Here is a 12600-nt window from a genome sequence, read left to right on the forward strand (position 1 = left end):
AGTATCACAGTATCATCAGGGCTGGATGAGACCTCACAGATCATCAAGTCCAACCCTTTACCACAGAGCTCAAGGCTAGACCATGGCACCAAGTGCCACGTCCAACCTTGCCTTGAACAGCTCCAGAGACGGCAACTCCACCACCTCCCCGGGCAGCCCATTCCAGTGTCCAATGACTCTCTCAGTGAAGAACTTTCTCCTCACCTCAAGCCTAAATCTCCCCTGGCACAGCCTGAGGCTGTGTCCTCTCGTTCTGGTGCTGGCCACCTGAGAGAAGAGAGCAACCTCCTCCTGGCCACAACCACCCTTCAGGTAGTTGTAGACAGCAATAAGGTCACCCCTGAGCCTCCTCTTCTCCAGGCTAAACAATCCCAGCTCCCTCAGCATCTCCTCGTAGGGCTTCTGCTCGAGGCCTCTCACCAGCCTCATCGCTCTTCTCTGGACACACTCAAGCATCTCAATGTCCCTCCTAAACTGGGGGGCCCAGAACTGAACACAGTACTCAAGGTGTGGTCTAACCAGTGCAGAGTACAGGGGCACAATGACCTCCCTGCTCCTGCTGACCACACCATTCCTGATGCAGGCCAGGATGCCACTGGCTCTCTTGGCCACCTGGGCACACTGCTGGCTCATGTTCAGGCGGGTATCAATCAGCACCCCCAGATCCCTCTCTGTTTGGCTGCTCTCCAGCCACTCCGACCCCAGCCTGTATCTCTGCATGGGGTTGTTGTGGCCAAAGTGCAACACCCTGCACTTGGAGCTATTGAACCCCATCCCATTGGACTCTGCCCATCTGTACAGGCGGTCAAGGTCCCGCTGCAGAGCCCTTTTGCCCTCCAACCCAGCCACATCTGCCCCCAGCTTAGTGTCATCTGCAAACTTGCTGATGACTGACTCCATGCCCTCATCCAGATCATCTATGAAGGTGTTAAAGAGGATGGGGCCCAGCACTGATCCCTGAGGGACACCACTAGTGACAGCCGCCAGCTGGATGTGGCACCATTCACCACCACTCTCTGGGTCCGGCCCTCCAGCCAGTTCCTAACCCAGCACAGAGTGCTGTCATCCAAGCTGCGGGGTGACAGCTTAGCCAGCAGTTTGCTGTGGGGGACAGTGTCAAAGGCCTTGCTGAAGTCCAGATAGACCACATCCACAGGCCTCCCCACATCCACCAAGCGGGTCACCTGATCATAGAAGGAGATCAGGTTGGAGAGGCAGGATCTGCCCTTCCTAAATCCATGCTGGCTGGACCTGAGCCCTTTGCCATCCCTCAGGTGCGCTCTTATCACCCCCAAGATAACCTGCTCCATCAGTTTCCCTGGCACTGAGGTCAGGCTGACAGGTCTGTAGTTCCCAGGTTCCTCCATCCGACCCTTCTTGTGGATGGGGACCACGTTGGCCATTTTCCAGTCTCCTGGGACCTCTCCGGTGAGCCAGGACTGCTGGAAAATGATGGAGAGCGGCTTGGCCAGCTCAGCTGCCAGCTCTCTCAGCACCCTTGCTGATGGATCCCAGCCTTGCTGATGCATATTTATTGCTCACCCATTTGAAAGCTTAGTAAAGTCAACTCCCATAAGCATACTGTGAATGTTAAGTCTAAGCAAAAAGCAGCATGGATAACATTTTGAAGAGATAATTATTAAAGTTCTATTTCAGTATATTTTTACTACTTTATAAGTAAATTCTATTTTACCAAAAAGAATTGCAATAGCTGTCAACCAAACCACGACTGTGGTGGAGAGTTGCACAGGCCCCAAAAGACCGTGTTTACAAATCTATTCATGCCTGGACATGTTGTCCCCCCAAAAGGTGTTGTCCTGCCCAAACCTGGGAAAAACAAGTTAAGGGGGACAAAGGAGCACAATAGGATTGCTGCCTTCGAGTCTGGCCTGGCCTGCTTGAAGGTTGAAGTAAACAGGTTGTGTAAGCTCACGCGCCTGGGGTGGGGACCCATCTGAGCCCTATCCATATTTAGGGGTACCAGACCCGTGGATTTCACCTTATTTGGTATGTTTTGGCCTGCTGCCAGACCCTTATTGGACAGAATTGTGGCCAAGGACCATCAATCTCGGGCTCTAACCTCATTAAAGGGACAATTCAGTGTTCCTGCCACCCTCCTCCACCCACTGCTTCCAGCCGCTTTGCCATTTTGGGGACCACCGCCGCTGCCTGATTCTGACCCACAGCGCTTCACATCGGCCCAGGGAGAATTCAGCTAAGGCACTCCTGGCCAGCTGCTGCCCCAGCCTGTCATTCCCAGCTTGACCGTGCCCGTGGAGCCTTCGGACAGCGCACCCCAATAATCCCTGAACTGAACTATTCAGACCCACGAGGGTTAACAACGTGGCTTTGCCGCACGTATTTGGGATCACCGAAACTGACTCCAGCCAGGGAGTAACTGAGCAAACTCGATTTAAACCAGCATAGACTTTCAGTAACTTTACCCATGGCATCTTTATTTATGCCACGGAACTCTCTATCTAAACCTCTCCATAACCTCTGCTAAATTCCCAATTTTGCTGTATGTAGACATTCTGTAATATAATTTCCCAACCGCATACAAAGAACTTGTGTGGGGTAGCTATATATAGTTTGGAGAAGGGGAGAAATCCTTGTGTATATAATATTAAATTATTTAAACCCTTTTAAATTCGGCCTCATATTTCATTCCCGCAAAACCCAGACAAACCCCTTCACAACAACGACCGAGCCAATTTTGCTTTTAGCAAGGAAGCCTCACAAACCTCCATCCATCCTTCGCGAGGTAGCTGAAGAGTCCATCGACAACGCTTGCAAAAAACTGCCCTCCGGTGATGAATAGAGTGTTAATCGTGACTAATCTGCCTCTCAAGTGGGGTGGAGCAACTTCTGCGATATACACTGGCACAGTCATAGATGCTACACCTACAAAAACAATTTTAATTACAGTTAGAAAATCTAAAGAGATACTACATATTGTTTTCATCAAAAAATATCATACCATTTAAACGGAGCAAGCTGCAAGAATTTGGCTTTCAGGTTCCAAAAGATGAAAATACTCCTAAGGAACTCCAGAAGCATACCCAGAGCAAATGGGCACACAGAGTGGTTGCTAGCAGCTCTACTGCAAGCTCAGGGTTTGATGCAGTGATACAAGGACTAAGTCAGTTCAATTCACATTGCATGTATACTAAATAACAAGCATAAATACACTTAAAGCTTTGGAACAAAGAGACACTACAATATAAGTAAGCACACCTAAGCCAGAGGACCTTACTGAAGATGCTCTGAATTTAAACAGAGCATTAGCACAGTTTCCATCACCAATTAAAAAACAAGGCCAAGTACTATTCTTATTGTGTAATTTCAGTATTGTTACATGGAATGCGTTCTTTCTTGACATGATTGATTGTTTCTTAACTTGGCTTGAAAGTATTCCATATGCAGTGCTAAAAACTCTACTGCCAAAAGGCAGCAAGGACTTAATGAAGCTAAGGCACTGCTGCCTTATGTTGTCTTGACACTGGTAGTGTATTAGGTATCAATTATACAATCACAGAATCACAGAATGTTAGGGGTTGGAAGAGACCTCTTGAGATCATCTAGTCCAAGCCACCTGCCAAAGCACAATCACCTAGGGCAGACTACACAGGAATGCATCCAGGCAGGTTTTAGAAGTCCAGAAAAGGACACTCCACAATCTCTCTGGGCAGCCTCTTTCAGTGCTCTGTCACCCTCTAAAGGAGCCACGGGTGCAAAAACAGAAATGCCAATGTGGTACACATACAGGAGTTCAACAGTGTAGAAAAAGCAGAGCTGGGGGTGGTACCTGCTTTGGTGGTCCATATCCACAAAGCCATGCTCTCATTTAAAGGCAATTTATAACCCTGCTTCCTCAAGAGAGCTAACAGTGACAACCAACAGCAATTCTTCTGCAGTTGTAAGTGGAAGTCTGGTGGCAGCACACACACAAAAACACATTTTGACTGAAGCCAGATACGATACATCTTGAGCAGAGTAAGCATGGATGAGCAGCAGCAGACAAATTCTATCTTCCTGCTCGGGGCAGCTCCATTGGGTCCCACACAGCCAGCCACATACCAAAAAGGGCCAATGACACAACCCCAGCAAGAAATGGGGTCACCTAAGGGCATGCATACAGCTTCTGAAGCACTGCTAAAGCTTGCAGTTGCATGTCATGGCAGAAAGCTGCGTCATAACATAGCAGCCAGCACCCTACTGACAGCCTGACTCACCAAACTAAGAGCACAAAATCATCTTCAGCAACAAAGTTAGTCTGACAGAACCACTGTGAGCCTCAAAAAGCTTGAATGAGGAATATAGATTGTTAACAATAAAATGGCATCAGAAGATGCTTGGTTATGATAGGCAAACAGTATCACAGTATCACAGTATCATCAGGGTTGGAAGAGACCTCACAGATCATCAAGTCCAACCCTTTACCACAGAGCTCAAGGCTACACCATGGCACCAAGTGCCACGCCCAATCTTGCCTTGAACAGCCCCAGGGACGGCGACTCCACCACCTCCCCGGGCAGCCCATTCCAGTGTCCAATGACTCTCTCAGTGAAGAACTTTCTCCTCACCTCCAGCCTAAATTTCCCCTGGCGCAGCCTGAGGCTGTGTCCTCTTGTTCTGGTGCTGGCCACCTGAGAGAAGAGAACAACCTCCTCCTGGCCACAACCTCCCCTCAGGTAGTTGTAGAGAGCAATAAGGTCACCCCTGAGCCTCCTCTTCTCCAGGCTAAACAATCCCAGCTCCCTCAGCCTCTCCTCGTAGGGCTGTGCTCAAGGCCTCTCACCAGCCTCGTCGCCCTTCTCTGGACACGCTCAAGCATCTCAGTTTCCTTCCTAAACTGGGGGGCCCAGAACTGAACACAGTACTCAAGGTGAGGTCTAACCAGTGCAGAGTACAGGGGCAGAATGACCTCCCTGCTCCTGCTGACCACACCATTCCTGATGCAGGCCAGGATGCCACTGGCTTTCTTGGCCACCTGGGCACACTGCTGGCTCATGTTCAGGTGGGTATCAATCAGCACCCCCAGATCCCTCTCTGTCTGGCTGCTCTCCAGCCACTCTGACCCCAGCCTGTATCTCTGCATGGGGTTGTTGTGGCCAAAGTGCAGCACCCTGCACTTGGAGCTATTAAACGCTCACAGCCGCCTCTCAACATAACCACACGTGTCTGGCAGAGCTCCCCCGGGACACACCAACATCTCTTCCTCCTACTAACTGAGAAACCCACATAGAAAAAGAAACAACACATCAACAAAACAAACAAACCAACAATCAAAAACAAACAAACAAACAAAAAAAAAGGACAACCCTCCCCCCCCCCCAACACCAAAAAATACCACATAAAAGTATCAGGAGGGGGGGGAAAAAGGCAACAAAAGATATTTATTCAACCATGTTTTCAAAGCCAGCTAGGACGCATCATGGGGAAAAAAGCATTCAATCAGCCTTTCGTGTGCTTGGTAGAGAAGTACAAGTTCAAACGTAGTCCACCAGCAGGGATAACTCTTTTGCATCTTTCGCTTCAGTATTTGAGCTAATTACAACTGAAGCGATGGAGACAGCTCACACGTAAGGGGGAAAAAAGCCTTTACGGGAATGCATAGAAGCACATCGGCTCTCTGCAAACAAAAGCCACCGAGGCCTTGCGAGCTGCCGGACAGAGGAGAGCCCTCCGGTTGCAGTACCCTTGTGTGGGACGCGCCACCTCACGCACACTCATGCTTGCTCCCCCACAGCGGCACGGCTGTTTCTCCACCAACAGCACTGGCTGTGGTGAGTAGCCCTAAAGGGCATAAAAATGGGCTTAAGCATGTCCTGTCTCATTTACCTGCCCGTCTGCACTGCAGCCAGAGGCGGGAAAACAGGACAAAAGAAACCCAGGCGACTTAAGTTTCTTTGCCTGCGAGGGGCGTAATGGGGACTGCGCCCCATTCTATGGAAGACAACAGCCCGTGGGTTCTTGCATTTCTGTGTCTACTTGGGTGATTCTGTGGTCAATGAGACCATTAGCCTCGGCCATTACCCTATAAACTGGGGGTGAACAGGGGCAAAGGGGCTGGCGTGTTCACTCATTCCTCGCTGATCTGCCACTCGCCCGCCCGTCGCCTCAAGCCGCCTCAGCCAGCAGCTGATTTCACTTTGCGGCCCGCCTGGAATTTGCCACAGGACTTCTGTTGGATATTTCCTGCCTGTGTTTTTGGGCCACGGACTTCAGGACTAGTGAGTATTCTCCATTCTTCGTTCAAGTTGCTAAAGGATTTTAATCAGCCTCACAAGCGGTGAATTAAGCCGCCGGGCTCTCTATCAAAGACATTTTCTGAAACCAGTCAAAGTTCCACCGTGCACAGACGTTCTGTGGAAGAGTTCTGCTAACCGCATCCAAGAACTCGTGTGGAGAGTTGTAAATAAGTTTGGGGGAATTACTTTGGGAACATTAATAAATAGTTCATAACTTTTAAATCTGCCTCATTGCATTTTACCCCAAACTCATGTGAGAAATATACATTTGATCCGATCAACTCGTGGCAAGAGGCCACAGACAGGGAGGAAGGGGGGGTTTGAATGGAGCTGCACTCCTCCTTGCACAACCATCACAGAAGCATACACTTGGCTTAAGATAACAGCAATAAATAATTAGAAGCTAGAAAGCTTGGTGGAGGAGTGAGGCAGGTGGAAGAGACAGCCTTTGTGCATGAGCAAACAGAGGACCAGTTTAGAGTTCAAGGAGCGGACACTTGAGGAAGACCCCTTACTTCATCACTGAAGACCACCAGAGGGACCACCGAGTAAAAAGAGACATGCGTGGAAGAGACACCTCCCATTCTTGGAACTGATAAGCAAACCCCAACCTTTTCTTAGAATTAGTAATGAATATGTAATAGAATAGGCTATAAAAAGAGAACACTGAAAACAAAAGGTGTGCGATAGGGTAGAGCAGAGCCTCCCCACGCACCCAGGCCTGTACATTGCTTGATTCCTGCAACTCTATTAAAGCCTTAACTTGCATGAATGCAAGTTTATGCCTGTTATTTATGACACTCAGATTTCAACTAGTCCCATTTACAACACTGGCCTAGCAGGGCATCACACTGTCCCCTGGCAACAAGCAGCCGAGGCTTAGGAAAGGCTCAGCAACAACACAATCAGCAAGCATCTCCCCGGCTATGCCCCAAAGAAGCTTCCAATAATTGCCTGGTTTGGGAATTTGTGACTCTACGGACTAGATGACAGACTAAGAGTTGGGGCTGTTCAGTATGGAGAAGAGGAGGCTCCGAGGTGAGCCGTTCACTGTGGCCTTTCAGTATCTGAAGGGGGCCTACAAAAACGCTGAGGAGGGACTTTTCAGGCTATCAGGGAGTGACAGGACATGGGGGAATGGAGCAAAGCTGGAGATAGGTAGGTTCAGGCTGGACGTGAGGAGGAAGTTCTTCACCGTGAGCGTGGTTAGAGCCTGGAATGGGTTGCCCAGGGAGGTGGTTGAGGACCCATCCCTGGAGGTGTTTAAGGCCAGGCTGGATGGCTCTGGGCAACCTGATCTAGGGTAAGGTGTTCTTGCCCATGGCAGGGGGGTTGAAATGAGATGATCCTTGTGGTCCCTTCCAACCCTGACTGATTCTATGATTCTATGTCTCTGGACAGATTTTTGAAGACATTCATTCATTGCTCTCCACTATCATATTTATACCAAGCACCACTAAACAATAATGGAAGTTCAAAGATGGAGGAGAAAAAAAAAAGCTCAGCTTGCCACTGACTATTTTATCTTTTGGACCATAAAATACCTTCCCTTGATATTTTCAAGAGTAACACTGAAATGAGAAAAGATGATTTAATGCAGAGCAGCAGAAAATAAATGAGCAATCAAGGCCTCCAACGTGGTGTTTGTAGGCAGAGAAACAGAATGAGGGCTTGCAATAAATACAAGAGAAAAAAATATACAGTCATGGTTTTGTTTTTCAGGGATACAAAGAGAAAGATGACCTTACATTTTTCTCTCAGGGGCTACTTGTGCTAGTTTGAAGCAGGCTAGAATGTTTTGGTAAGAAAAAGTAGGTTATAGGCTGTGAGAGGAAAACAAGGCTGATGTCTGCTTCCCTCAGAAGAAAGTAAACATTAGGTAACACTCTCGCCATCTTTGTCACTCTCTGGCTGGGCTCTGACTGAGCTGCATCTCTCTAACCTCACCTTCCATTTGGACTAACCCACCTTTGCTTCTTAACCTCTTGGCTGAACCTCTTTTCTTCCTTAGGACTGGGGTAAGGTTGAGAGGGGCAGGGGGAAGGTGCAGGGGTGGTTGAGAGCCCCTCCTGGGGACTCAGGTTTCTGGGAGGGGAGTTGTGTTTCTGTATTACTTTTACCTTGTATATTTCTGTATATAACTGTATATACTGTAAATATCTGCTTGTATATTGTGCTAGCTGTAAATAAATAGCTTCATTTATATTCCCAGAGCCAGCTGAGTCTAGTTGGGTATTTCTAAAGTGTGGGGGGCGGGGAACACCCAAACCATCACACTACTAAAAGATCAGTCACTAGTAAAAGCTTTCGAAAAATAACTTTAAGTACTTCAAGAGTTCCAAGAAGAATTTCTTTGAAATAGCTAGTAATCTAATTAAGCTAATTTGAAAGGCAAAGATGTCAACATTTGATTTGGATTTTACTGGAAAGTAGTTAGAAAAATGTGCACAAGATATGCTCTGTAAAAAAGCTGCTTTTTACCCCCATTTCAGTCCTAGTGAGGGCTGGATTTAAACAGGATCTGCAGAGAAATCTTGTCCAAAATAAAGCCACAAATCTGCTTCTTTGGCACTGGCAAAGCAAAGCTACAGCACAGATCAGAACCAACAGCTACTGCTAACATTCATTCAGCAAGCACCAGTCCTGAGATGCTGCTAGAGCCAGTTAGCCAACTAATGCAACACCTGCCACACACAGGTGAAACTAAAGCCTGTTGCTGTAACCCAAGGGCAGTGTGAAGGTTAAAACCTGTCTTGAACAAGAGGCATCACGACAGCAGGTGGTTCACTCTCTTTGCTGTGTTCTTGCCACAAAGTCAATGACTATACGAATTAGCAGGGAAAGCTTGCACACCTCAACATTCTTGTCACCAGCTAACCAATGATAGCAGCTATACAGCTAGCATTAATACAGCAGCTGAAATTATTTATTATCGAACCTGCAATGAACAGTACATGATTTCTTAGGAAAACCTAAGGAAGAGTGTTAGTTCAAAATCACACACAATTTAGATTCCGGTCTAGCCCAACAGCTGTTCAAAACAACGGCCAGCTAAAGCAGTTAACCGAGAACATGCTAAGTGAGCTTTGACTGTCTCCGCAGGTACAACTCTAACTGAAACGATTCTGCAATTCTACAACTTCACATCAGCTTTCTCACCCTAAGACTTTTCACAATGTTGTTATTGAGAACAGTCTTCTTGGCTCTGCACTAGGACCTTACTACTTCTACTGAGTTTCTCAAAAACATGTAGGTTGAAAATATCCAAACAAAAAACTCAGTTCAGAAGATATGTTACCTATTTTAAAATATATGCTTTGCTGCTCTGAAACAGTGTGGCAGGAGGCACTCAGGAAATGGGAGGAGGCACTAAGGAAAGCATCCTCAGTTTGTCTGGCTACCACCCAGCAAACCTTCACAAACAAGTGCAAAGTTCTTTCAAAAAAATAAAATCATCAGGAGTTATAAAGTCCATTCTGAAACAAATCAAATGAAGGGGAAAAAATTATACCACTTAAGGGAAATAATGTTTTAGGTTCTATAACTTTTTTTTATATTATAGAATTGCTTTCAATTGCATTAGAATGCATTGAAGTCCTCCAGAATTTCCTCCTCCCATTTCAATTTAAGACACAATAGAACATAGGGAAGCAAGTTCTTGTGAAAGAATTTGAAGCAAGGTATTAGATGTTAATCAGCTATAAAAATCTCTAAAATACATAACCAGTATTCATTATGTAGCTATTTTAATAGCCAAATATTAGAGAAATTTAATAACAAACCCCATCTTTCCTAGCAAAATAAATATGGCTGCAATGGAATCTTTCCTTAATCTTTCATATGAGAATGCTTTCAGTTACACTTTGCTGACATTTTCTAACATGCTTTCACTGCTAAACTGCTCAGACAAAACAAGAGTCTTGCTGCAGGCAAGTATATTATTGCTTAACTAATACAGCTGATAAGTGACAAGATGTGAGAAAAATAAAATTAAAGCAATTAACTAGAAATCTGTCAGAGAAACTTTAAGCACTGCATTGTGCACCATAGCTATGAAATCTGACATGAGAGCAAGCAAGCCCAATCTTTATCTACTTGAGTAATGAAGACATTACCCTTCTGTCCTCATTAAAAAAATATAGTTAGGAAAAAATAATAAAAGGTTCCTTAACGCTCAGACCACGAGGTGCATCTCACTATTACACAAAAAGCATTAGACAACTTGATGGACTGAAATCATCATATTACACATTTTTTTTCAGCTCTGTGACCACTTGGGAGACTAATTATTAAAGCTGCACTATAATCTGCATTGGAAAGCAGAGGCAAGAAGAGTGAACAGCTCCATTTTAAGCCAATCAATAGAATGCAGGTGTGAAAAGGTATCTCAGAATCACAGGAAGGTATTTTCAATATGAATATGCAAGTGTTGTAAAGAATTACAAAGTTCAGGAATTAAGCCAACAAACCTAACTGATAGGACAAAGACAACACTACTATTATAATTAGGAGAATTAAAAATAGATTTTTAAAAATGAGATTAGGGTAGTAAAACAAAAAGGAATAAAGAAGGAATTTAAGTTCTGATTTCTAAAAAGAATTTGGGAATAAATACTCATTTACAAGTTCAGATGGATATAAACATATCCTACAAAGAGAAGGACTTCCACTTCTAGTCACGTCCAGTAGACATGAGAGATGGTGCATCATGCAAACAATACAGGAGCAGCAAGACCTGGAGACAGGATATTGAATGATAGGCACTTCTCCTCCTAGCATATTAAAAAAAGCCCAAAGGTAGAATGGATGTAAGTGTCTGTCATTTAACTGGTGTCAATCATAACCACTGCCAGGAGAAGCAAAAACACTGGTAACAATTCCTGACAATTTGTTTGTTGTTACTGCTTAAGTTACTGTCCAAAAGGTTCATAAACACAAGAGACAGCTGACAAGAATTCAGAAACTTTAAGAAAACAAACCTCACAACTCAATCAGCCTCTTGTGCTTAGGAATAAAGAGGACTGATGTTTACCAAGAAGTACTAAGAAGCTGGTGTCTCTTTGCATCCTTCTGTCCATCCTGCACTGACCCTTTTCATCAACAACAGGGAAACCCAGGAACACAATCAGCTAAAAGGAAATCCACCTGCTCATTAAGGGGTTTGTACCATCTATCTCCCTTAAACATTTCATGATGCCTTTACTGGCCCACATGAAGGGCTATCTATGATAATGGAGACTGGCCTGAACTGTCACAACACTCCAGACTGTTGAGTCAGAAAATAAGATCAGAAAGTGAAAATAATCACACACACACACAAAAAAAAAAAAAAAAAAAAAAAAAAAAAAAAAAAAACCACCCCACCAAAGGTATCCCTGATCCTATTTCAGAGTACAGCAATTAAGCCATTAATCTCTATTAACAACAAAGAATTTTCACCGCCAAATACAGACATTTGTACTATTGGGATTTCCAAATGAACAGGGAGAAATCTCTTTCCAGGAGAGTATTCATGGGAAGGAGGCATTCCTCACTACCACATTGTTGTGGAGGGCCTGTAGGCCCCAAAATAGGCTTATTTATGCCTTGCCTGGACATGCTTTTCTGCCCAAGCCAGAGGTAAACACATCAGATGGATAAAAGGGACACAACAGATGTGGTGCCACAAGGTCTGGCCTACCTAGGGTCTATGTTGTATAATATGGTTGCAAACACGTTGTGTAAGCCCCTACACGCCCAGCTCATGTCTGCCTAATGCTAGGGCCACGTGATTCCCATATTTGGGAAGTCCAGGCAAGTGGCTTTTGCCTATTATGGTAAGGTTTGGCTGACTGCCAACCTGATGGATCATTCTAGTGGCCAAGGGACCATTGATCTCAGGCCACATTTAATAAATAGGGGTACACAGGTAAACAACGTGCTCGAACTCCCCTGCATAGCTCGGACTCTCCCGATTGCTCAGACCCCGTACGTTGGACGTGGCACTTGGTGCCATGGTCTAGCCTTGAGCTCTGTGGTAAAGGGTTGGACTTGATGATCTGTGAGGTCTCTTCCAACCCTGATGATACTGTGATACTGTTGCTTGCCTGCTTGCATACTCACTTGCAGAGCTCACTTAAGCCTGCGTGTATATATGTGAAGCCCACAGTCTCCCAAGCAGCCATGCACACCTTGCATGCCCGATGCCTACCACTGCCTGGTAAGCGCCATTGCCACTGAGTTACCAGGAAGCAGACTCAGAGGTGTCTGCACGCAATCGGCCTGTTTGGCCAGCGTTACATCGTGCTGAGACAGCACGACATCCTGCCTCTGCACCTGAGATCCTGCCTATGTATCGCTGGAGAGA

The 12600-nt window shown here is 45.7% G+C and overlaps 1 protein-coding gene across 2 annotated transcripts in view; it reads right to left on the reverse strand.

Annotated features, from left to right (window-relative positions):
• Nucleotides 1-12600, reverse strand: part of SLC2A13 (solute carrier family 2 member 13) — a 205469-nt gene that overhangs the window by 134370 nt on the left and 58499 nt on the right. For both annotated transcript variants that reach the window (XM_064142480.1, XM_064142479.1), the window contains exon 3: nt 2745-2904. In XM_064142480.1, the coding sequence (XP_063998550.1) occupies nt 2745-2904 (160 nt within the window). The remainder of the gene's footprint in view (nt 1-2744; nt 2905-12600) is intronic.

Source organism: Pogoniulus pusillus, chromosome 4, assembly GCF_015220805.1.
Source record: "Pogoniulus pusillus isolate bPogPus1 chromosome 4, bPogPus1.pri, whole genome shotgun sequence".
In the NCBI taxonomy this organism is placed as follows: Eukaryota; Metazoa; Chordata; class Aves; order Piciformes; family Lybiidae; genus Pogoniulus; species Pogoniulus pusillus.